Source organism: Lepus europaeus, chromosome 7 (assembly GCF_033115175.1).
Source record: "Lepus europaeus isolate LE1 chromosome 7, mLepTim1.pri, whole genome shotgun sequence".
In the NCBI taxonomy this organism is placed as follows: Eukaryota; Metazoa; Chordata; class Mammalia; order Lagomorpha; family Leporidae; genus Lepus; species Lepus europaeus.
Genome location: NC_084833.1, coordinates 95,334,934 through 95,362,077, shown reverse-complemented (window position 1 = coordinate 95,362,077; position 27,144 = coordinate 95,334,934). Strand labels below are relative to the sequence as shown.

The following is a 27,144-nucleotide window of genomic DNA, read 5'->3' as shown; positions in this document are numbered from 1 at the left end:
TCACACTAATCCTCAGGAGTGCAATATGACGAAAAACATATTTAAACTCCTAAAATGACTGAGTTTGAGGCCATTAGTGATTTCAAATGATTTATCCTAGTGGAGATAAGGAATACTAAATTAATCTTTCCCCACACATTCTAAAATAAAAATATTCATTCTCATTGAATTTGCTCTTTTCGAAGTATGGTGGTTGGATTAACTTAGTTAATATATTAGAACAGTTTGGTAAGCACTACATATCTGTTTGCTTTATGTTTATCATTGTTATTAATCTTTATGTGACAGTGCCAGTCATCAAACTCGAATCATTTTCTGAATGTACTGTTTTGAAATTAATAGTAAATGATGATACATAGTCTGTTTTGTGAATTAACCTATGTGTTCAAGGCAAATTAGAGTGGGACTCTTACAATATGATCAAAATAGAACCAAAATACATTCAGCAATCCATTAGGAGGATGGGGTTCTTGCAAAACTACCTGCCTCGGGCTTCTCTGTGTAGACATAACCTGTGACTATTTATTGCCTAAATGGTGTTTTCCTACTTTGTTTATGGCAGACACAATGTAAAGAAAACAGAATTCTACTGCAGTGTAGAGAAGTGTCTCTGATCCCCATAGCTGGGCTAGCGTGTTTCTGCTTGGGTGTTGATGGACTTCGAGGACTTAAAGTAGCTTTGCCCACTGCCTTTATTTGTCCTCCTGCTGATGGAGAAGAAAAAGGCCAGTGGCAGTGACTTTGTCAGATTTGCCATTCTTGATTGTCTTGCCTTTGCCCTCATCATGAGGCTTCCCTGACCCCCTCTTTTGTCTTTGACGCTACCCTTGTTTTTATTTCTCTTTTCAAAACTGAAGGAGAGCAGCTAATGTTACTAACACTTGGACTAAAATGTATTCACACCTCGGTGTTGTTCCTCTTCAGGAAACACAATTGAAGACTTTTTATTTCAGTGTAAAGGGATGTGTTTTGAACAGTTAAATGGATTTCATGTAGTTGAGAACAAGTGCTGACATGCATTATTTTACATATGTTTGGGGACCTGAGGGGTTGAGCTTTCCTATGGCTTGTGTTGAAGTAATTCAGCTTTTAGGTTGAGACCATGAATCAGGACAGGTGACATATGAACTAGACCTTCTCTTTATTATTATTTTTAATTAATATGCAATGATTGCATATATTGTGATATTTTAATACATGCATACAGTGTGCACTGATCAAATCGTAATAATTAGCATTACCATCTCTTTGTCATTTATGTTTGAAGCTGTTGAGCTCCTCTCTTCTAGTTCTTGATAAAATTTATAAAATAGGTTATTGTGAAGTATAGTCACTCCACTGCACTGCAGAACACAAGAACTCTTTGCTCCTGGGTGCCAGTTTGAGTCCCAGCTGATCCACTTCTGATCCAGCTCCCCAATAATTTTCCTGGGAAAGCCGTGGAAGATGGCCCAAGTGCTTGGGCCCTGCACCCACGTGGGAGACCTGGAAGAAGCTCCTGGCCTGTTGTGGCCATCTTGGGGAATGAAGCAGTTGAGGGAAGATTAATTCTCTGTCTCTCGCTCTCTCACTCTCTCTCTTGCTCTGCCTCTCCCTTTCTCTCTGTAACTGTGCCTTTGAAATAAGTGTTTAAAAATGTTCAGGAAAATGGAATTAAATAAGTTTAATTAAATAAGTTTATTAAAAAAAAACAACCTTCCTCCTATCTCTGTTTGCTACCTGTTACCACCCTCCCTCCCTCCTCCTCCCCTCTACCTTCCCCAGCCTCTGGTAATCATCATTCTACTTTCACACGGACTTTTTCAGCTTCCACATAGGAGAGAAGACCTGCAGTAATTAAGCCTCTAATCACTGACTTCTTCTTTGTCCCTTTCCTCTCCTTTCAAACTCTGCCCTTAGATCTGCTGCATTTGTCAGAGATCCAGGACTGTGTAATTCTGCTCCTTGAATTATTGTCCTGATTGCCCATAGAAGCTCTGAAGCTTTTTTCCTCTCCCAGGGTCTAGATGTGAATGCTGGGAGCAGCTGCTCCAAGGGTCACAGATGCAAGGACTGAGAGGGAGCAACTGATGGAGAGCCTCTCGTTAGAGTAAGGTAGCCTCTCTCTACCACAGCTGCTTTATCTTGAAACGTTTATCCTACTCTTTAAATTACCCATCCTCTTGTTCTTTATTAAGAGAAATCATTCAAGTTGGGAAAATGAGTGTTGAAATAATTCGTGCAGTGTGATAAATCTTCTCTTCATCTTACTGTTATCATCCATCGTCTCTCAGTGAGACATTACAATCTAGTTTTCTGGCCTCTTCTCCTGTTCCCTAACGTTGTAATTTCATCACAGCAGAGTGGTCGAAAAATTAGATCATGCCACTGTCTTACTTAAAACCAGTGCTTCTCTATGTGTATCAGAATCACCTGGCAGGATTGTTAAAACACAGATTGCTGGGACCTACTCTTAGAGTTTGTGATTCAGTATGTCCCAGTCAGGCTTAATAACTGGCAGTTCCAACAAGTTCCCAGGGAATGCTGACTTTGCTAGTCCAACTTTGAAACCCCTGCTTTAAACTGTATAATTGAGATAATAAAATATTTTTATGATTTTATTTATTTGAGAGAGTTACAGAGAGAGGTAGAGACAGAGAGAGGTCTTCCATCTGCTGGTTCACTCCCCAAATGACTGCAACTGCAGAGCTGGGCCAATCCAAAGCCAGGCGCCAGGAGCTTCATCTGGGTCTCCCACACAGGTACAGAGCTGTACCAAAGCACTTGGGCTGCCCTCCACTCCTTTCCCAGGCTATAGTAGATAACTGGATCAGAGGAGGAGCAGCCAGGACATGAACCAGCATCCATATGGGATGCTGACACTGCAAGTTGGTTTCTTGATTCCACCAAGCTTAGCTTAAGGGTCTTTGCACATAGTGTTTCATTGGCTTGGAATGCTGTGTCCCCAGATGTTTGCATGACTTATTCTTTATTTTTTTTTAAAGATTTATTTACTTGAAAGTTAAGAGTTAGAAAAGGAGAGGCAGAGAGAGAGAGAGAGAGAGAGAGAGGTTTTCCATCTGCTGGTTCACTCCCCAATTGGCCACAGTGGCGAGAGCTGCGCTGATCCAAAGCCAGGAGCCAGGAGCTTCTTCCAGGTCTCCCACATGGGTGCAGGGGCCCAAGGACTTGGGCCATCCTCCACTGCTTTCCCAGGTCATAGCACAGAGCTGGATCGGAAGTGGAGCACCTGGGTCTCGAACTGGTGCCCATATGGGATGCCGGCGCCCCAGGCCAGGGCTTTAACCCACTGTGCCACAGTGCCGACCCCTATATTAGTTCTTTTTTAAGAAACAATTATTTGTTTTCATTTTATCTTTTTTTTTTTTTTTTTTTGACAGGCAGAGTGGATAGTGAGAGAGAGACAGAGAGAAAGGTCTTCCTTTTTGCCGTTGGTTCACCCTCCAATGGCCGCTGCGGCCAGTGGATCTCCCTGATCCGAAGCCAGGAGCCAGGCGCTTCTCCTGGTCTCCCATGCAGGTGCAGGGCCCAAGGACTTGGGCCATCCTCCACTGCCTTCCCGGGCCATAGCAGAGAGCTGGCCTGGAAGAGGGGCAACTGGGATAGAATCCTGCGCCCCAACCGGGACTAGAACCCAGTGTGCTGACGCCGCAAGGCGGAGGATTAGCCTGTTAAGCCATGGTGCCGGCCTGTTTTCATTTGATCTTAAATGATGAGAGACATACAAGTAGAGAGAGAAGCACACATATACACACAGAGAGAAAGAGAGAGAGAGAGAAATCTTTTATCTGCAGCTTAACTCCTCTGATGCCTGCAACAGCCATGGAGGAACCAGGTCAATGCCAGGAGCCAAGAATGCCATCTGGGTCTCCCACTTGGGTACTTGAGACACTATAGCTACTTCCCGGGAAGCACATTAACAGAACGTTGGATTAGAAGCAGAGAACCAGAACTCAAAGCAGATATTCCAATAAGCTTCAGTTTTCTCTTAAAATGGGAATAACAGGGTTAGGGTGAAGATTAAATGAAAAACTTGTGATAGTAATGTATTAAATTATATAGTCATGTAAAATAGTATAGCAGCTGATAGACAAGGTTATCATTACATTGGTTGACTTATTCCTACCACTCTCAGTATCTCTTCTGCATTTCAGTTTTTATTGATTGCCTTTTTTTTTTTTAATTTTGTTTGAGTGGTAGAGTTACAGACAGGGAGGGAGAAACAGAGAAAGAGGTATTCAATCTTCTGGTTCACTCCTCAAATGACTGCAATAGCCAGAGCTGGGGTGATCTGAAGCCAGGAGCTTCTTCTAGATCTGCCACATGGGTACAAGGGATCAAGCACTTGGGCCATCTTCTACTGATTTCCAAGGCCATAGCAGAGAGCTGAATTGGAAGAGGAGCAGCCAGGACTCAAACCGGTGCCCATATGGGATGCCAACACTGTAGGCGGAGGCTTAGCCGATGATGCCACAGCGCCAGCCCCTTGTTGATTGTCTTCCACTTTGTCTTCCTGGTCTATCCTTTCCAAGTCTCTTTGGGCATTTGCAAGTTGAGAATAATTTCTTATAGCATCTGCAGCAAGATATACCCAGTTTATCTTTGGGTAGTTTTCTTGTTATACAGAATTCCTTTTCTCATTTTTTTGTTCAAATTTCTTTTAAAAGTTAGAGAGATCTTCCATTTGCTGACTCACTGCCAAAATGCCCACAACAACTAGGACTGGGCCAGGGCAAAGCCAGAAGCCTGGAACTCTGTCTAGGTCTCTCACCTGGATGGTAGGGATCCAAGTATTTGAGCCCTCATCTGCTTCCTCCCAGGTTGCTTATTAGTTAGAAGCTGGATGGGAAGCAAAACTCAAGCCAGGAATTCTGATAGGGGTGTTTCAGTAGGTAGCTTTTAAGCCACTGTGCCAGACCTCTGCCTCTGGCCTAAATATCTGTCTTTAGAGTGTCCAACCCAGTGTTTCTCATTTACATTTATTCTCTGACTCCAGCTAGTCTATAGCTCACACAAATGGAATACCATGGCAGTATAAACAAAGCAGAGATTCATTTAGTGAACTATGGTAGAAAGCACATGGTGATCTTTCTGAACTGTAACATTTGTTAATTATACATTTTCAACAGTTAAGCATAAAGAAATACATATTCAGAATTGTGCTATTCATTTTACAGTTTTTATTAGGTAAGCACATTTGTGTTGCTATCACATGAAAGAACTGCTGGCAACCTGATATGAGCCTAGGACGCTATTTCCTGTAGTCATCTAAAATTAAATTCTATTACTCTCATTTTTGCTGTGGTTCCTATGTTTGTTTTATACACCCAATCTTCTCTTTTCCTTTGAGCAATTAAATAGAGATTAAACTAGAATAATTTTAAAAGAATGCTGAAAGTAAAATTAAAAGTAGGTGAACCCTGACTATTCTAGGACACGCACTTCAAGGATATTATATATGCATTATGATCAGATGTTATGGTTGTGAATTATTTAAAGAGTGATACAGCTTTTTCACATATTCATATACAATAACTATCTCTTTTAGCAAAAGCTAAGTTTGACAAAAGCTAGCATCTGTTGATTGCTTACTGTGTGAGGCAATGTGCTGGGGCACTTTACACCTGTCACTTTCCTTAATTCTAACCATATTTTTCATAGAATAATTCTATTCAGCTCATTTTATAGGAGAGGAATTTGAGGCTGAGAGAAAAATATTCTCTCCAAGGTCACCCTGTTAAAAATCATGGAGTGTGATTTAAAAATAACTCTGTGCTTAATATCTGCGCTCCCTCTTCTAACTGTCATTGAGTGATTCCTACATGCTAGAAACCATACAGTTTGCCTTACTGGTTTATTAGAGTTTGATCTCGGGGAGGTGCACAAGTATGGAAATGGCTCATTTTCTGTCCAGTCGCTTCAAACATGCTAGAATAAATCCCTTGTGATGCTGGCTGGGACAGATTGTCTATTTTCTAAGTACTTTCAGGGTTTGTAAAGTCCACAACAGAACAGTGTGCATCTTGCATCTCATATCCAACCTAATGCTTGTATACTTCTCTGTCTGGATCAGAGCAAGGCCTGAGGAACTTGGAAAGCATTGCAGAGAGGGTCTGTTAAAGGGGTTTTCACTCTTCTCCAGGTTAATCTTTTATGGGCACTGCTTCTCCCTTTTTCCCTGCCCTCCTGTCTTTTTTTTTTTTAATATTTATTTTATTTATTTGAAAGAGTTACAGAAAGAGGTAGAGATAGAGAGAGAGGTCTTCCATCCACTGGTTCACTCCCCAGGTGGCTGCAAAGGCCGGAGCTGCGCCGATCCAAAGCCAAGAGCCAGGAGCTTCTTCCCGGTCTCCCATGTGGATGCAGGGGCCTAAGGACTTGGGTCATCTTCTACTGCTTTCCCAGGCCACAGCAGAGAGCTTGATCGGGAAGTGGAGCAGCCAAGACTAGAACCGGTGCCCATATGGATGCTGGCGCTTCAGGCCAGAGCTTTAACCCGCTGCACCACAGGGCCGGCCCTGCTCCTATCTTTTTCTGATTTATTATCATGTAGGAAAGAAAGGGAAGTTGGCAGAAGTCTTTTTGAATTCACTGCTGGTGGTTATAGTTGTCTCTTGGTTTGATGCCCTCAATCAGTTGCAGCCCCAGGTCCTGTCCCTGAGTACTGCACCCCACACAGTTTTGCAAAAGAGAGCCCTGTCCGGCATTGTATAGACTGAGACAGCAGCTGGATGGCCGGACAGCTCAAGCTTGTCACTCTTGAGTGGCTTCTCCTAATCCAGAGAATACTGAGATATTTGCCTTGCCAAATGGTAGGCTTAGAGGTTGCTTCCACTGTTGCTTTATTTCTCTTCCTTGTCAATAACTCTTTAGAACATTCTTCTCTGCTCAGTCAGGTATGGACGTGAGGATGAGATGTGATAAAAAAATCTGTCAGCTCTGCTCATGCTCGCTGAAGAATGAGATACCCAACCCACATCTCTACCAGCCCCAGACTCCTCACTGCCCTTTGGAGGGAGTGGTCCCTTCTCTCCTTTTCTCAGAGGGCAGAGGGTAAAGTACAGCAGCCTACTCCTCCTAGGCCAACTACATGCTTCTGAGGATTGCTTTTTGAGTTTCTCTATTTCTTTCTGTCTATGAGCTGGCGGCAGAGTGGCAATGGCAATGACTGTTTTGTCACCTTTTAAGTCCTGAAGGAGAGTTCCTGTCTTCTTGACTACTCTTTGGGAATGTTGGGAGCATTTGGTCCTCACTGTCCTCAGCTTAGATGTCATAGTCTCATTGAGAGGTAATGGGGAAGGTCTTAGGCAATATCTGACTTCGTAGCTGTGTCATTTAGTTCATTTAGTCCTCTCAAGAACACTAGGAACTACCTCCTTACTACTTACATGAAGGATGGCGGCTAGGCCAACAGACTTACTGAGGGAACTTGCCCCAGGTATCAACCTAGAAATGGTATGATCAGGCTCCAAATTCTGCCAGGCTCCAAATGCTTTGTGTATGTGCTTTTGGCTTTCCATACAGCATACTGCTCTCTGCTCCATTGTGATAGAGCTTGTGTTTACTTTCGACACAGTTGAGTGCCAGTGCACCAAATTAGCACTGTTAATTTTTCTTTTTCTAAGCAAATTCCAGAAACAGGTTAGCAGCAGCAGTGAAGTGCTTAGACATAGAGATACATTAACTGTCCAAAGCCCCGATATATTTATTTCTCCTCCTCTATTTTCTCCACACAGAGCTTTCTTATTAATGATTGCCTCCAATTCCAGGTCCACACTGTGAATGCTGATGTGAGTGGTGGGTTGTTCCAGAATTATGCTGTATGTGTTGCAGCATCAGTTATTTTAAAATGCAATTACGTAGAAAGCATAGACGGCATGCATTTGTGCATATGTAGCTGAGTGTGTGTGCACATGCTTTGAAAACGTCTCCATATGCTCATTTTGTTTTCTTCTTAGTTATAGGGATGCAGAAAAGAATTTCCACAATATCTCTAACAGATGCTCCTATGCAGACCATGCCAACAAAGAGGAAATTGAAGACGTCTCAGGAATTCTACAGTGTACTGCTAATATACTCGGTATATCATTTATATATTTATATTGTTGAGAGTGAAAGGGGAAGATGGGAAAGTAAAAGTGTAAATGTTTCATTTATGTGCTAAAGAGAGGTTTGGAGGATATAGCAAGTTAAGACCAAGACCTTATCTTGGACCAATTGAATTTTAACACTTTTGGAGATGTTTGAGTGGAACTTGCAAGCAAGCCATTTTTTGATGACTGGAAAACACTGTAACATAAATACTTAAATTCCAGGGAAACTTTCCCAAATATTCATATGCTGGTTGTCTTAACCTGGTGTAAACCTATTTCTCTAGTCTTTACCGTCAGCTGAAATTGTGGGATATTTCTTGCCTCTCAAAGTCATAGTTTGTTATTTCCAAGGGGCACTGGTTGGGGCTGCATAGTGGCTCAAATATCATCCTAAAGGACTCGGATCCCTTCTGAAGCTGTGTCAGTGAAGCGGGTTATATACTGAGGTCTCTGCGCCCTGCTTTGGGTTGAGGAAATGTGTCTGTCAGAGATAGCACTATTTATGATGGGGGGCTGTTCAGGATATTCCCAAAGTAGTTAACAAGTGCTGCTCTAGACTGCGTGGAATCCTGCAGCCTAAGGGCACCATGAAGTTCATGGTTTGTGAGTGCTGTATTGAATTTCACACGAAGTAGATACTGTAGCAGGATTTTCTTTTTTCTTTTCTTTTCTTTTTTTTTTTTTTTTTTTTGCACTAACATCTCAGAGGGATTTAGTGAAAAAAATAGCTCTTCTGGTTGTTCTGGGATTCACCCCCACTTAAGAACCCCAGTAATCAGTAGGGTCCTGGTGGCAGTGGTGGTGGGAACGATAGATCTTCATGGTTGATGCCAAACAGAAAGTAGAATCACCTCTCCCTCAGAATTGAGGGAGAGAAATAGGAGGAAACTTGTTTGCTTTCTTTTTCTTTACGCTACTTTCCCTGGGGATACTTGAGTGCCTCCTATAAGCAGGTCCTGGTGACCTCAATTCACAAGTCACCAGTTTTTTTTTTTTTTTTAAATCTGTCTGACTCTCAGAGGTAGCCTTTTATACTCAGAGACTTCAACTACCAATTGGCCACACTTTCATTCTAGGTAATTTTGTAAACACAAATTATTATAATAAGAACATAGACCTTCTTAACAGTGACATTTACATGTAAGTGATTTGTTCATAATAGTAAAAAGGACAGTGCTGGACAGTGAAAAAGACGGTCAGGGATTCATTTCCCTCAGTCTGAGCATACATTACCAGAGGAAAGCACATTACTGCAGAAGATGAGACATGAGAATGGAGGGAAAAGGGTTGGGCATTACCAAGAAGCCGTTCAGAGTTTTACAATCTTGTATTTTCAAGGACTCTCCTTTTAGGAGTATCTATTTATCTCATATACTGTGATGTTCAAGAGGTCAAGTGAGATGATGCCCCACCAGGAGGGAGGTATTGGGATCTAATATTTTGGAAAACTTGCTGTTTACTTACAAGTTTCTAAATATGTCCATGACCCTTACATTTTCTGTCTTTGTGCTTCCACCTTGAGAGTCAGAGTTCGAGTAGAAAATGTTCAAAACTAATGAATATTTAGATGGCGCTAAAGGCATGTGGATTGCAACTTGTAAAAGAGTGTGCAGAATTCTCTCAGAGAAAGTACATCCTGGGTTGGTGTTTGGGGTGATGATTGCCAAGAACAGTGTGCCCAGCACAGCTTAGTTGTCCTTCAGAAATTGCCATGAAATACAAAGTAGTGAGTGGAAGAGCAATAGGCAGTGTGCTACCTGATGATGCTGGAGGAGAAGAGTGGTTTTTACTTATGAAATTATAATTTATAAAGTGATCACATAATGTTAGATTTCCTGAAATATTAACTTATTCTGTTCAGAGATATTAGATCAGAGTTTTCTCCTCCATTAGGGAATACTGGGTTTTTCTCAAGATTTAAAGTACAGAATTAAATTCCTGTAGAATTTAAATCTGTGAAGAGCAAAACTACATGCTTGACACGTGTGGACTAGATGCTGGCATGAATCCACGATTGTGTGCCTGAAAGGTAGCTGTTCTCTTCTGAATAATGTCCTTCTTAACTCTTGAAATAGATTCCCTGAGGACAAAGATAGCAGCCTTACCATTCATATTCAATGAAAGCTTTGTTTAACAAGTCACTGAACTATGATTAACCTTGGCTAGATTTCATTTTTTAATTTAAATTCTCTTGTACACTTATTTGTGAGCATGAAATAATTGGCTAATTCATTGCAAGAAAAGCAGTGTTTTCTGGTGGGGCAGGGGCTGAAGAGTGTCCAGGAGAAAAGAACTGTCCATGTGATTAAGAGGCTTTTGATGCCTGGGAACCCTCTCTGTGGATGCCTGAGGGCAGTATTCCGCTTTGACTTGTGTTTATCACCTGTGGGGAGTGTAGTTAGACTACTGAAGTATTGGGGGCCTGTGCCTTGGCTCACTTGGTTAATCCTCCGCCTGCAGCACCGGCATCCCATGTGAGCGCCGGGTTCTAGTCCCGGTTGCTCCTCTTCCAGGCCAGCTCTCTGCTGTGGCCAAGGAAGGCAGTGGAGGATGGCCCAAGTGCTTGGGCCCGTGCACCCGCGTGGGAGACCAGGAGGAAGCACCTGGCTCCTGGCTTCGGATCGGCGTAGCTCTGGCTGTGGTGGCCATTTGAGGGGGTGAACCAAGGGAAGGACGACCTTGCTCTCTCTCTCTATCTCTCTTTTGCTGTCTATCTGTCAAAAAAAATACTGATGTATTGAAAGATGTGAATCCACAGTTCTTCTACTTTCTTAACCTGTTACAGGGCTGTAATGGAGACTGGAAGTGTGTTTGTTTATTCATTCATCTGTATGTTACTTGTACTGTACCTGCCATCAAAAAATAAAGACTTGGAGGTCATTAAGTTAGAAAACATGATTGCAGCAGTAAATTTTTCTCCTTCCAAAATGGCTGTCTGTATCTATGTCATCTAAATGCTTGTATAGTTTAATCATTTACTGGGTCTTTGGATTGAAGTTGGAGTTTAGGGATGACATGGAGTGAAGAGAGATCCTAACTAGAGGGAGAGTGGGAAAGACCATGACTCCTCTGTCATGGATTTGTTCTGTTCTGTCCATCATAAGATGCGCAGGATCCACATGCTGTTTATAGAATGGTTTACACCTAGTAGTATTGCAGAAGAATCATTTCAAGATACCATTTGTTTTGCCATTTTGGCTTTTATTGGCGTAGAAACTGGTTGTTTGTATTTTCTGTCTCATTTGTAAGCTAGGTATGTTGGGTGCAGTCTGCTTCTGCCATCAGTTGGCTTCATTTGAATGCTCTGATAATTGCTGTTACACTGCAGTACAGTACTCTAAAGAGGCCCTTAAAATTTTGGGAAAAGGCTGTGTAAAAAAGATGGTTAGGAACAGTGCCCCCTCCTTGCTCTGTGTTATTTGTACATAATGTCTTTTGAATATCAAAATGATCTAATTGTAGTCATCTGAGAAATGTAAACTTTTTCTAGTCATAATCTGCAAAGCTTATTTTTAGCACAAGTTCAATAGTAAAAGTGTGTTTATATTGTTAAAATGCATGGTATTTAGCATTTTCTTAGAAATTGTATTGGTTGAATGGTGTGATGAAATGAGTGTTTAAGGAACTATACGCCATGTTTGCTAATGAAATGTTGCCACTTGATTCTGTGGCTTGGTTTCATGTAGTGTTGTAAGGAAACAGAATGAGTAGACAGCGTTAAGGGCGGATCAGTTGCATCATCCACTTGGCCATAAGTTAAATAGAAACAAGGTTATGGCTATTTCAGTTTTAATAAATTTTAATACTTTCAAGGGAATTGTGTGTTTCAGTTGTTGTCAAGGTACAAGATCAGGGAGATGGTGTTGAAAAAAGACTTCTCACAGTAGGTTAGAGATCAAATAGAAATGAGAGATCTGGGTGAGTTAATTTACTGGTGAATTGTAGCAAGCTAAGATTTGCTGTTTTAGTAAGCATCAATCATTTGCTAAGGATCGCACAAAACATCGTTTCCTTCTGCCCTTGCTAAGTGCATGTTCTCCCAAAATAATCAGGAAGGACATGAGTGTGAAAAGACATTCATTAACATTTTCTCTGTTTTAAAGGTCTCACTCAGGGTGATGTTTTATCTTCTCCAACAACTTAGCACATTTAGAGTCGGAATGAGAGTAATGCTGTCATGGGACTATTTTGCTGGAAAGTGCTAGTGAGGAGGATGGAGGAAATGACCTTTAGGGTTTATTCCTCACATTTTTTGCTTGGTATCGGATATTCTAAAGTACTGTGAAGTCAGAGCCGTTTGTTAAGTGCTGTGGATTCCAGAATCTTTAGCAGCTATAGAGCTTTTTGTTTTTGTTTATTAAAGTAATAACATTTTTACATGTCAACTTGTCCATTTTTTTTTGTTTCACTTTGATTTGTGATTTTATGAGCCTTCTTTGGTAATAAAACAGAAGGATCAGCTTTATTTTGAATTAACTACTTTGGGGATTTTCTTGGAGTAACTCTGCATCATTTAATTATTTAATGGGTTGAATATATCTTAACATTCAGCATCTTGGAGAACTAGTTGATGAAATAACTACTTATTTTTATTCATGAATTAATATTGATAGCAATAAGTAAATTTTGCTAACTTATAACTGATAAGTTTTTCATTAACAATAAAATATCTTAAACTATTTAAATTGATTTTATTTAAAAGTTAGACAAAGAGAAGGAGAAATGGACAAAGATCTCTCATCCACTGGTTTACTTCCCAGTTCCCTGAAACAGCCAGGGCTGGGTTACACAAATCCAGGAGCTTGGAACTCAATTTTGCTCTTTGACGTGAGTGGTATGGGCCTAAGTTCTTGAGCCATCATCTGCTGCCTCCCAGGGTGGACATAAGCAGGAAAGTGGATCAAAAATGGAGTAGGTAGGCTTTGATGCCAAGCACTCCAATATGGGACGTGGGCATCCCAGTTACTGTGACAAACCCTTACCTCAGTACCTTCAGTATTTTAATCAGATGAATTGAAAATAATGTGATTGGAGAGGAAACAGCTTAATGAGGTTATTATAACTTGGTGATTTAGTACAAAGACAGGAGCCAGACTATATGTATTGAAAATACAGCAAAACTATTTATTAGCTGCACAAACTTGGTCTCATTTCTTGTTTGTAAAATGGGTTAAATACATACCTTTTCTAGAGTTGCTTGGAAGGTTCAATATGTTAATTTACATGAAGTACTTAGAGCAGCCTGGTGTATAACAAATACTACATACACATTTTTATTATTGAATAATCACAAAGCAGTATTTGTATCAGATCTGGGACCTTAATATTGCTCACTATTTTAGGTGAGTAAATGAGAGTTGAGCTTGTTACCTTTTTGTTCTGAGTTTGGAGGACCCCAAATCTGGGAATCCAACGTGCTCGGGTGGTTGCCCAAAGACCCAAACTCCACACCGGTAGATGCAAGAGCAAGAGGATTTTTATTAGGTGTTTGTGCAAATGGGCTCCCCAGCACCACAGGTGGTCAAGAGAGAGAGAGCCCGGAGCAGGGGTTACAGGCAGTTTTTAAAGACAATAGCCACCTGATTAACATATGTATGCGGGGCGTTTGGTGATTAGCTATTTTGAAGGGCAACAGGCATGCAAACTTTTGACGCAATTTTTTAGCGAGGGAAGGGGTAAGTTTATACAATGGTCACTAAGTTACAGAACCTTATTGCAACTCTTTTCGGACTCCTGCAAGCATTATCAGGTGAGACAGTTACACAGAGCAGTTTCCCAAGGTTATTCTGCAGGCGGGTGGAGACACAGTTATCTTAAGGAATGTCTACCGCCAGCAGCTAAACTTTTTAACCCTTACTATAATATTATTTTAATATTTACTTTTAGCAGGGGTCTTACAAGTTAACAAACCACAGAGGCAGGATTTTAATCTAGTTCAGTCTGATTCCAAGACACATCCCTCTCACTGCTTCATGCTGCCTTCAAGAGTTGTTGGTTGGCGACTCTGATCTCCTCACCTCTCAGATGCTGATTCATGCAGTCTTTGCAGTTCTGTGAATTATTAGAATCATCATGATGTCATTTTTTACTTAGTTTATTGCTCTTGGAAAACATCTTTGGAAGGCTGGCCTGTATATGACAACAAGAATCAAAAAATGTTTAAGACTACTACTTCTCATCAGTATTGAGGAATGTATAGTTTCATTCCAATTTGGATCATCTTCAGTTTGGAAACTGATTTTCTTTTAAATTCCAGTTTTTGAAAATGCAAATTAAGGGTAATTGATTTTTTTTTTTTTTGGTTATGACGCAAATATGCTTTCACAGTTGTATTGTAGTAACACTGTGCCAGTTCTGTTGGCCTGAAGATTTAAAACCTATCTTGCCATGTAGGTGGTTTAACACGTTAGACATTAATGAACTGGCACAAATTCTACAGGAAGGTTGTCTTTCTGATATAATGGATTTTTTTGAATGGAAAATGTTTAGAAATACTGTCACAGTATCTCATTTAATAATTCCTAAGTATGACCTTGGGTTGTGGCTGTCTCTAAAATTGAGGGAACTTCTGTTTTCTGGTCTCTACTTAAAGACCCTCCTCGAAGTTATTAGATATAGTAGGTAGGTCTGAAAAGGAATGAGTCCACCAAGCATGGATGCTGCCTCTAATACGTATGAAATAAGCATTGTAATAAAACTGACATTTAGGTTAAGTGGATCAGCTGTGAAAGATGCAAGTGTCTCGAGTACAAATGTATATTGGCTTCCTTCATCCCATAGACAATTCTTTCTCTTTCAGAAATGTTTTCGTCTTAATCTTACAGTAGACCTTCTCATATTCATCCTGCTAAATTTCTCCACCCCATGCTTCTCTTTCTGCTGTGGAAACCTGGTGGTCATTTTGTCTCCTTTTTTATTTTTCACTTAGGTTAACTCTGATACATTGTGTCCCTGTTGCTAGCAACCTGCTGTTCCACAGCTTTGTTGGTGTTGGGGAGGACAGCCTTTCACTTTATTAAATTACCAGGACTGTCTGTTTTGGTTCCTACATTTTTCAGTAAGTAGGTTTTTACTTTATTTTCCAATTTTTTTTTAAAAAAAAACTTTTGTTTTTAGTATGGACTTACAGGAAAATTATAAAGATGGTACCAAAAGTTCTCATTTATCCCTTACCATTTTCCCCCATTATTGACATCTTAGATTAATATACTACTTTGGTTCCAATTAACGTACAAATATTGATAGATTATTAAGAAGAATTCATGCTCTATTCAGATATTCTTGGTTTTACCTGTCCTGTTTGACCAGGCACCCATATTAGATTTCTTGACATGTATCTGGCTGTTCTTGTTTGGGACAATTTCTTTGACTTTTCTTATTGTTGATGACCTTGGCAGTTCTTCCAGTTGTCTTCTGTGTGCTTTAATAGATTCTTACATGACCATCATTGCTCTGACATAAGCTCATCATTGTGTGTGTGTGTATGTGTGTGTGTGTTTTGTGTGTTTGTGTGTGTGTGTGTGGTTTATTTTGGGCATTTGCTTACTTTCTGCCAATGTGATTGATTGTCATAAGCAGGTTTTTTATTTTATTTTTTTTAGAAAATTATTTTACAACAACTATTTTTTTTTAAGATTCATTTTATTTATTTATTTATTTATTTATTTTTTGACAGGCAGAGTGGACAGTGAGAGAGAGAGACAGAGAGAAAGGTCTTCCTTTTTGCCGTTGGTTCACCCTCTAATGGCCGCTGCGGTAGCGCGCTGCGGCCGGCGCACCGCGCTGTTCCGATGGCAGGAGCCAGGTGCTTCTCCTGGTCTCCCTTGGGGTGCAGAGCCCAAACACTTGGGCCATCCTCCACTGCACTCCCTGGCCACAGCAGAGAGCTGGCCTGGAAGAGGGGCAACTGGGACAGGATCGGTGCCCCGACCAGGACTAGAACCCGGTGTGCCGGCGCCGCAAGGCGGAGGATTAGCCTGTTGAGCCACGGCGCCGGCCTATTTTTTTGAAAGAGAGATCTTTTCTATCTGCTGATTGACTCCCCAAATAACTGCAACAGCAAGATCTGAGCTGATCTGAAGCCAGGAGCCAGCAGCTTTTTCTGGGTTTCCCACATGGGTGCAGGGGCCCAAGGACTTGGGCCATCCTCTGCTGCTTTCCCAGGTACATTAGCAGGGGGCTGGATCAGAAGTAGAATAACTGGGCGGGACTCAAAGCGGTGCCCATATAGGATTCAGGCACTTCATGAAGGCCAGGGCTTTAAAGCTGCTGTACCACAGTGCCGGCCCCAGGATTCTTATTCTTAAGTTTCTTTAAAAATCATGTTTATCTGTCCTCAAGAGAGTTTCACTTCCATAAAGTATCTGCAAAATTCCTGAAGTGGAAAACTAAACAAAACAAAACAAAACCTCTGTCTGATTTAGAGCAGAAGAAATGGGAGCACATTTGGGTCAGGCTGCTTGTGTGGGTCACCCCATTAACTTGTGAGGAAAGCAGGATCTGGACTACAAGGCTGTGATAGGGGAGTTTGTTGCATCACTTCCTCAACCCTGCACCTCTTACAGAAGCATAATGGTTAGTTTTAGGATTTCTGTGAGTTAGAAGGAAGTATACTCTTTTCATATTATATGAGAAACATGAATGTGGGCCCAGAATCATGTCATAATGTCACACTCAGAACTCATTCTGTTGTCATCTCACAGAGCACATTTATTTTGATTTTGTTCATTTGCCTTTTTAAATATTTTTTTCTCTACTTTGGAGTCTATCAACACAAATGAAATACCCCTTCCTTTTAAAAATATTTTAATTTATTTAATTTTATTTGAAAGACACAGAGACACAAAGAGATCTTCTGTCCTTTGGTTCACTCCCTAAATGCCTGACACAAAGCTGGGCCAGGCTGAATCCAGGAGGCAGGAACTTCATCTGGGAAGCAGAGCCAGGACCCAACCCAGACATATTTTTTGTTCTTGTTTTGTTTTTAAAGATTTATTAATGTATTTGAAAGGCAGAGTTCCAGCAGGGTGGAGGTGGAGAAAGGGGGGTGGGGTGAGAAGGGGAGAGGGAGAGAAGGAGCTCTTAGAGAGCACCTCCATCATCTGGTTTATTCTCCAAATGACTGCAATGACAAGAGCTGAGATGATCCGAAGCCAGGATCCAAGAGCTTCTTCCTGGTCTCCCATGTGGGTGCAGGAGCCCAAGGACTTGGGCCATCCTCCACTGCTTTCCCAGGCTCATTAGCAGGGAGCTGGATGGGAAGTAGAGTAGAAAGGACTGGAACTGGCACCCATGTGGGATTCAGGCACTGCAGGAAGCAGCTTTAACTGCTGTGCCACAGTGCCAGCCCCCTAAGCGGCATCTTAATCACTCTGCCAAACACCCACTCCTGGTAGTGGTTGTTGCTGCTGCTGTTTTGATGACTTTTATTGAATTAACCATTTCAATATGAGTCTAACTTTTTTGTTAATTTTTATTCTTTACCGTAACTAAGTTTGACTCAAGTACACATTTTGGTATGATGTTTAATTCTTTCGGTAATTAATGAAAATTTTAAGTAAGATTAAGTTCAAATATCATTGCTTTTATACTAGATGAGTTATTATTTGTTAGTGCTGAATTCAGCTCTTTAATTTTAAGTGCTTTTGACAATTCAATTGCAATTTATTTAAATTGATTTAGTGAGTAGAGTTTCTAAGTCACAATAATGATGTTACTTAAATTAATATTACTTTCTATTTTAAATATAGTAAATTCTTTGTATTATCTCACATTAGTCCATGTTTTTCAAAAGCAGAAATACTAATCTTTTTATTTTTTTTTGAAGAGCAATAGGTGATTATGTATTGTGTAGTTTTCATATGTATTTGAAATTCTCTTTTTGTATTTCACTTATCCATAAATGCCCCTACGGAAAGTGAGATAAGCTTCAAATGTAACATGTTTGATCCCAAACTTCTTATTGTTGCATTGTACTTTTTCCCACATTTTTACCACAGCTGGTCTTATCTGTAAAATGAGAAATAATAATTTTCCATTGTGAAGAAACAAGTTGTAGATTTGGAAATACTCATCAGAATTTTCCTCTGTGATACAAATGAATTTTATTTTAGCTTTTATGGGCAGCTTATACACTGTTTTCAACCACGGGTATGGTTCAAAATTGGGTGAGATGGAGAGATTGTTGGAGATCTGGAATGGTGGAGAATAGGCCCATTGGGCTTCACTTGCCATGTGGAAGAGGAGTTGTGAGACTCAGGGTGAGTTCCCACAGAACATATGAATCTTAGAGGGCATGGAGGTAGAACTGGGAGTGCTGGTGAAAAACATACAAACACGCCCCAAAAAACCAGTGACAGTATATAGGAGTTGGTTGAAGAAGCAATAGATGTGATTTTTGTAAGCAAGGCTGCTGAAGTAATTCCTGATTTTTATACGCGGCCAGGCTTTTATATTATCCAGTGCCAAATAAGGAAAAAAACCTCTGAAGCTAACAACTTTTAATTTCCATTTTTTGTAAGTGTATGCTTTTACCCTTCTTAGGGAAATATGATTCACTTTGTTGATTTGAGTCCTAATCCCAGAAGTGGTTATCTCTACTCCAGACTCAAAGCCGTGGGTTTCACATTCCACAAGTGACTATACAGTGCTGTCATCTGGAGACAATAACAAAGAGGCTGGTGGACACTGGACCTAAATATGTCCATTCACCATCTCTAGCATGGGGATTCAGATTTGCATTTTTAAAACTCCCCAAATGATGCTGGTGTGCTTCCATGATTTGACACTTCCCCTCCTAATCTAACCCTGCTCTTGGGCAAGAATACATGGGAAGGGCTAGTTGAATGCTTAGGAGATTTGATGCCAACTCACAACAAGGCTAGTTAAAATTTTATAATTCCTGCTTCTCTTTCTGCCTAATTTTTTTTAAGAGAGAAGGAGAGAGAGAGGTTTTCCACCCAATGGTTCACTCCCCAATTGGCCACAATGGCCGGAGCTGTGCGATCAGAAGCCAGGAGCCAGGAGCTGCTTCTGGGTCTCCTATGTGGGTGCAGGGGCCCAAGGACTTGGGCCATCTTCTTCTTCTTCTTCTTCTTCTTCTTCTTTTTTTAACAGGCAGAGAGAGAGAGAGAGAGACAGAGAGAAAGGTCTTCTTTTTCCATTGGTTTATCCCCCAAGTGGCTGGTACGGCCAGCGCATTGAAGCCGGTGCTGGGCTTATCCGAAGCCAGGAGCCATGTGCTTCCTCCTGGTCTCCCATGTGGGTGCAGGGCCCAAGCACTTGGGCCATCCTCCACTGCCTTCCTGGGCCACAGCGGAGAGCTGGACTGGAAGAGGAGCAACTGGGACAGAATCTGGCGCCCCAACTGGGACTAGAACCTGGGGTGCCAGTGCCGCAGGCAGAGGATTAGCCTAGTGAGTGGTGGCGCCGGCCATTGGGCCATCTTCTACTGCTTTTCCAGGCCTTAGCAAGAGCTGGATCGGAAGTGGAGCAGCCAGGGAACAGCGATCATATGGGATGCCAGCACTTCAGGCCAGGGCGTTAACCCGTTGCGCTACAGTACCAGTCCCCTGCCCAATTTTTTTAAAAATATATTTTAAAGATTTATTTTGTATGTATTTGAAAGGCAGAGTTACGGGGGTGGGAGGACTGGGAGCAGAAGTGGGAGAGGGAAAGGGAGATTTCCTGTCCACTTGTTACTCCCCAAATGGCTGCAAAGGCAGAGGCTGCGCCAGGCCGAAGCCAGGGGCCAGGAGCTTCTTCTGGGTCTCTCACTGATACAGGGGCCCAAGGAGTTGGACCAGCTTCTGCTGCTTTCACAGACACATTAACAGGGAGCTGAATCCAAAGGGGGGAATGGATTGCTGTCTCGTGTACCACCCAGCTTTCTTAACTTGGTTCTGCACTTCTGTGGTACTTGGGCTCCGCTGTGAACTTCAGATTAAAGTGGGGCCCTGCTTCTGTTGAGTGCCTTTTGTGTTTCAGATGCAGGTTTACTGCCCCTTGCTTATGCTGCGATTAATCTCTTTTCCTCCCCTCTCCTTTCCATCCCTTCCCCCTTCTCTGTCTTTTCTGTGTCTCTTCACCAAATCTCCTCGATGCTTGTGATTACTAGCTTGTATTGGGTCATGCAGTTAGAATATGTGATTTTTTTTCTGACTTTGTCCTGCTCCTGCATAAGCAGGTGGATCTAGTTGTAGATAAATCCTTTCTTTCCTTCATCTTATGTCATTAACATTGCATATGCAAGCAATAGGTTGTTGTGGTTCAGACCAACAACCTGTCAGAACCAACACATGTCAGAAATAGTGGGTCACGTGTAGTTTTAGTAAAATGCTGAGTTAGTGTGAAATTCCTTTACTTGAGAGTTTTAGGTACCATTTTTCCCTCCACTACTACTTCTAGGACCAGAAATCCTATTAATCGCCAGAAGAGGATTTTAGCCTAGGGGAAAAATAAGGTAGGCAGTAAAATTTTCTGCTGTGGTAGGAAAGGGAAGTCTACACTTCTGTGAGCTTTTATAAAGCAGCCATATTAGGATCTTTACAAAGGAGAAATCAAGCAGCATTTCAGCCAGAAGACATTCATTTGTGACAAATGATCCCAATTCTTGTGAGTTTCTCCGCTGAATGATTAGTGCCTAGAAACATTTTGACTGAAAATAGCTGATTGCCACCCATTTTATACTTTTTATTCTTCTGATCCTGTGTCCTTCCCCACACCATTCTATGATGCTCTGTTATTTCTTCATTTGCTTTTACTACCTCAGACTATTTTATATTTACTTCTTAGATTATTTCTTTTTCATTATTATGAGCCTCAGTCCTACATTTTGTTAAAAAAATCAATGCGAATATGTCAGATATTTGAAAGTTTGCTTCTGTGAATTTGTCATTAATATTTGCTTTAGTGGAAAACTAAAATTAATATTTTAGATGACAAATTTAGTGATCAAGAGACACTAGCTTGTTGCCAATGTATAAACTTTAATTCAGTGTTTTAAGTGATCATTTAGGTTTTAGCTGAGCTAAAGTTTTTGTTGTAATAACTGCATGATGAGGTTTCTTAATCTGGAGTAGTCTGTATATAACACTGTGGAGGAAATATTTGCCTGGTAAAGAAACAGGTTTTGAATCTTCTGTTCCATCATTACAGACACTCGTTGAGTATCTTCTATTCTCAGATGCTGGTGATCAGCAAGAGATCAGGCAGGGAATGGGGGCACAGAGAATTTTTTAAAATATGCAAATAACATTGATAACTTCATAGTGATGCATGCAGTGAAGAAACATAGTACAGTGGGATATCAGAGTGGAAAGTTTAGATAATCGATACATCAATGGGCATTTTAAGTTCATTGAACCAATTCCAATAGGGTTTCTCCAGGACTGGAGAGTTTATGCTATTTTGGTGGCATTTCTGGATTCAAAGCTGCAGGAATGAGAATGAATTTCTTAGAAGCATTTATTCACCTACAATGAGGAGACTCATGGAAGTTCTGATTTCCCCACTTATCTGAACAGTAACTGCCTCCAGAAGGAGGTGGTGAGGCATTGTTTCGGGTTGAATGAGGCCCCAAACCTGCTAGCTTTGACCGTGAGCGAGGCAGATACCATCTCTGGGCCCCCAGCACTGTTAGTACAGAACACAGTGGGAAGGCCACATGGCATGAGACGGAGAACATCCTTACTCGGTGGAAAGCTGAAGGATAGCTGTGTGTGGTCACTGGGAGAGAGCGGTCTTAAAGGAAACAGAAGCACCACTGTCAAAGGTTGAGAAATCAGGGTAGAACTGTCAGGAAAAAAACCCACAACTCAAATGCATCCTAAAGATGTCTCCCTCTCTCTCCACGTATAAACATAAGTACATATATACACATATATGTAAATCCTCACCTGTAAATCATATACTACCTTAATATTAACGAAGAATTTTACATAAATTATTTTTACCTTGTTAAACTCTATAGTTCAGTGATACTGTTCCCATTTTACAGATGAAATGATTTAAGGTCCAGAGTGTCCCCTAAATCATTTACCTATGGGGCCAGTACTGTGATGTATCAGGTTAAGATTCTGCCTAAGGCGCCAGCATCCCATATGGATGCTAGTTTTGAGTCCCAGCTGCTCTTCTTCAGATCCAGCTCTCTGCTAATGGCCTGAGAAGACATTGGAGGATGGTTCAAGTGTTTGGGCCCCTGTGCCTGCAGGGAAGACCTGGAAGAAGCTCTTGGTTTCAGATTGGCTCAGCTCCTGTCATTGCAGCCCTTTGGGGAGTGAACCAGCAGATGGAAGACATCTCTCTCTCTCTATCTCTCTCTTTCTCCCTTTCTCTCTCTCTCCCTTTCTCTCTTCCTCTCTCTGTCTCTCACCCTGCTCCTGACATAAATCTTTTTTTTTTTTTTTTTTAAGGACAGCTTCACTGGGTGTAATATTCTTGGTTGGAAGTTTTTTTTTTTTTCTTTTTTCTTTTTTGTAAAGATTTATTTAATTTATTTGAAAGTCAGAGTTACACAGACAGAGAAGGAGAGGCAGAGAAAAAGAGGTCTTCCATCCGCTGGTTCACTCCCCAATTGGCTACAATGGCCGGAGCTGCGCCCGTCCGAAGTCAGGAGCCAGGAGCTTCTTATGCAGGTGCCGGGGCCCAAGGATTTGGGCCATCTTCAACTGCTTTCCCATGCCACAGCAGAGAGCTGGATCAGAAGTGAAGCAGCTGGGACTTGAACTGGCACCCATATGGGATGCCGGCACTGCAGGCAGAGACTTTATCCACTACACCACAGCGCCAGCCCCGACATAAATCTTTTTAAAAAAATCACTTACCTAACAATTAAGCTGGATCTGAATACAACATCTCCAACTATAGAAAAGGAACACAATTCTTTTTACCATATAGTAGTGTTTTTTTTTTTTCTGTTTCTGAAAAGCAATGGTAATGGTAATATTTTCCACAAAATGAACTACCTCTGTTTCTTAAATAACAACAAAACTCAGAAAAACTTCTGGATGTGTAAAGTACTATATATCACTGTTTAACACTGTATATTACTTTGGCCAACTCCTTGAATTAAAAAAAATCATAAATATCTTTTGCTAATGTTGATTCTAGCTACTGAAGTAGTTTTTTAGTCTTACATGGGGGATAGATACAGAGAAAAAGGATTTTGAGCTAATAAAAATGGGAGGGATCTAACAAACTTCTTTTTAAAAATTTTTCATTTTTTGGGTTTATAGCAGGTTCAATATAGTTCATTGAAACAGTTCTGAGAATATAGTGATACTCGCTTCTCTGTTTACCTCCCAACCTCCCCTCTTCTTCTTGCCTTGTTCTTCCTTTCTTCCTCTTCTACTTTTGAGATAAGCCCTTGACTGTAATATAAATTAAAGATGTTAATGCTCAGGAAATAAAGAGTTCAACAAGTGAAACACAAAAAGACCTTCATTTAGTGGAAATAAAGGGATATAAATAATAATCAAATGGAAAAAGGACTATTTTACCCATATGCAGTAAATTTCAAAGTAATCAGATCATTAAAACTATAGAATGTTTGGGGCCAGTGCTGTGGCACAGTAGGCTAAGCCTCCGCCTCTGGCACTGGCATCCCGTGTGGGCCGGTTCTAGTCCTGGCTGCTCCACTTCCAATCCAGCTCTCTGCTATGGCCTGGGAAAGCGATGGAAGATGGTCCAAGTCCTTGGGCCCCTGCACCCACGTGGGAGACCCAGAAGAAGCTCCTGGCTTCAGATTGGCACAGCTCCGGCCAATGTGGCCATTTGGAGAGTGAAGTAGCAAGTGGAAGGCCTGTTTCTGTCTCTACCTCTCTCTGTAACTTTGTCTTTCAAATAAAATAAATGAAAAAAAATACTATAGTAGTGTAATATTCTTAACCCATTAGTTTGACAAGATAAAAACAAACTTTGACAAAACTATTTGAAACAATACTGACCTGCAAAGGAGTTTCTTTTTTGGTTTTTGATATTTTTACTTTTTTTAAGATCTCATATAAGGGAGAACATTAGGTATTTGTCTTTTTGTGTCTGGCCTGTTTTGCTCAATATTATGTCCTCCAGCTGCATCCATTTTGCTACAAATAATAGAATAATATTGCATTGTGTTCCAATGTGATATATACATACATGTGTATTTATACATGTATATATGTATGTATATATCACTTTTTCTTCATTAACCTACAAATGAACACTATAGTTTAATCTATATTTTGGTGATTGTTAACAGTGCTGCTCTAAACACAGTGCTGCAGGTATCTCTTAGTTAAAACCTGTTCCTATCTTTTGGGTATATACTGAGAAGTGAGATTGATTTCTTTCAGTGAGTTCATCATTAGTGTATATAAAAAAAGCTAGTATGTTTTATTTGTTTATTTTTTGACAGGCAGAGTTAGACAATGAGAGAGAGAAAGGTCTTCCTTCCGTTGGTTCACCCCCCAAATGGCTGCCAAAGCTGGCGCACTGCAGCTGGCATGCCACACCGATCCGAAGCCAGGAGCCAGGTGCTTCCTCCTGGTCTCCCATGCAGGTGCAGGGCCCAAGCACTTGGGCCATCCTCCACTGCCTTCCCGGCCCACAGCAGAGAGCTGGACTGGAAGAGGAGCAATCGGAACAGAATCCGGCGACCTGACTGGGACTAGAATCCCGGGTGCCGGCGCCGCAGGCGGAGGATTAGCCTATTAAGCCGCGGCACTGGCCTATTTGTTTATTTTGTAACCTACAACTGCACTGAATTGGTTTATCAGAGCTTTTTGATAGAGTATTTAGGTTTTTCCATGTATAACATTTACAAAAGTTTATTTTGATTTCCTCTTTTCTAATTTTGATGCCTTTTATTTCTTTGACCTCCCTAATTGCTCTTGCTAAAACTTCCAGTACTATATTGAATAAGAGTGGCAAAAGTGGACATCCTTATCTTGTTCTAGATCTAAGGGGAAATGCTTTAAGTTTTTCCCATTCACTATGACATTAGATGTTGGTTTCTTACATATAGCCTTTATAATTTTGAGGTATGTTCCTTCTAAACCTGATTTGTGAAGTGTTTTTGTCATGAAGGGGTGTTAAATATTATCAAATGCTTTCTCCACATCTATTTAGATGACCTTATGGTTTTTGTTCTTCATTCTGTTGGTGTGATTCATGATGCTTATTGATTTGCCTGTGTTGAATGATCCTTGCATTTCTGGGATAAATCTCACTTGATCATGATGTATGATATTTGTGATATGGTTTTGGATTTGATTTGCAAGTATTTTGTTGAGAATCTTTGTATCTATGTTCTTCAAGAATGTAGATCTGTAGATGTTTCTTTCATACTGTGTTTTTCAATTTTAGTATCAGAGTGATGCTGACCTCATAAAAAGAGTTTGTCAGTGTTCCATCCTGTTCAATATTTTGGAATAGTTTGAAAAGTATTGGTATTAGTTCCTCTTTAAATGTATTTTAGATTTCAGTAGTAAAGCCATTGGACGCTGGACTTTTTCTTGAGGGGATTTTTGATTACTGCTTCAATCTCATTGCTTGTTATGGGTCTGTTTAGATTGTCTATATCTTCTCGATTTAATCTTGTTAGCTTATATGTATCTAGGAATTTATTCATTTCCTCATAGTTCTCCAGTTGATTAGCATATAATTTTTCGTAATAGTTTTTCATGATCCTTTGCATTTCAGTGCTATCTGTTGTAATATGTATTTTCATCTCCAATAACAAAGGCTCAAATGAGTTTTTTTTCTTTTTTTCCTTTGTTATTCTGGCTAGAGGTTCATCTTTTTTTTATCTTAGAAAACAACTTTTTGTTTTGATCCTTTGTATTTTTTTTAGTTTGAATTTCATTTATTTCTGCTCTGATGCTTTCTGTTTCTCACCTCCTGCTGCTTTTGGGTTTGGTTTGTTCTTGTTTTTTGTCTTCACAAGGTATCATTAGAGTTCAGTGTCAGTCATTCTTGGGATTGTGATAGTCATGGCCTTGTTCTAGGTACTGAGGGACACATAGGTGGCTGTCCATTTCCCAGATCTCCCAAGGTAGGAGTGGATTTTTTTCTATGGGCTGCTTGTGCTAGCCCCCAGAGGTTAAGGAGAACCCCCCAGCTCACATGGAGTGAGTGTGTGGCTCCTGGGCTAATGCCCAAAATATTCCCACAGTTGCAGGACACAGGGCATCTGTCCTCTACCCTTGACTTACAAGTAGCCTTGAGTCAAACTGGTTACTTCTGGTGGCAGTGGAACACAGATCCCCTGTACAACATTTTATAGCAGAGTCCAGTGCTCTTTGGGGGTGGTGGAGGAGAGGGTGAAGTGTGGCTTCTCTTCTTGTAACCAAACCTTGCCTCAGACCCCAGCCAACTCTCCCCAGGCTGGAGTCAAAGTCAGCAGCTTGAATTCTGACTGAGCTACAACTGCAGGTGGTGAGGAGTGGCAATTTCTCCCTGTGTTGACTTGAGAAGATAGTGACTCCCGGTGTGCAGCAGCATCTCTGTCCTCCCTTCTCTCGTCCTAGAGTCTTTATTGTTTTTTCACTTCTCCGCTGAAAATTTCCGTCAGATGAACTGCTTTGTTCTTTTCGTATTCCAGAGCAGCTGTAACTAGTGTGGCTGCCCTCTGTTCAGCCATCCTGGATCTCCTCTAGCTTAAACTCCTCTATAGCACATTTCCTAATTGTTTACTTGGCTGCCTCTTCAACCTAACTATTGGTACCAAGTAGTCAGTGCCATGTTTAACTCTTTGTAACCACAGCATAGAGGCCACAATACCTGGAAGGGTATGTATCTAGAAATGTTTGTTGAAAGACAAAGGCTCAGGAAATGTTCAAGGAAAAGGGAATCTAAAGACAAAATAAAAAAAAGTTTTATACTACTCTGGATGGTAGACCACAGGGAAAATAGCTATAAAAGACATTATTGGCACAACAACCAAAATTTGAATATGGGCTGTGACTAGATGATAATGTTGTGTTACAATGTACATTGAGGGGTGGGAGCTGTGGCGTAGTGGGTAAAGCTGCCACCTGCAGTGCCAGCATCCCATATGGGCACTGGTTCGAAA

The 27,144-nt window shown here is 40.9% G+C and overlaps 1 protein-coding gene across 1 annotated transcript in view; it reads left to right on the top strand.

Moving 5' to 3' along the window:
- GUCY1A2 (guanylate cyclase 1 soluble subunit alpha 2) overlaps window positions 1-27,144 on the top strand; it is a 364,010-nt gene that overhangs the window by 40,801 nt on the left and 296,065 nt on the right. Inside the window, exon 3 of the mRNA XM_062198341.1 lies at window positions 7,959-8,080. Within this exon, the coding sequence (XP_062054325.1) occupies window positions 7,959-8,080 (122 nt within the window). The remainder of the gene's footprint in view (window positions 1-7,958; window positions 8,081-27,144) is intronic.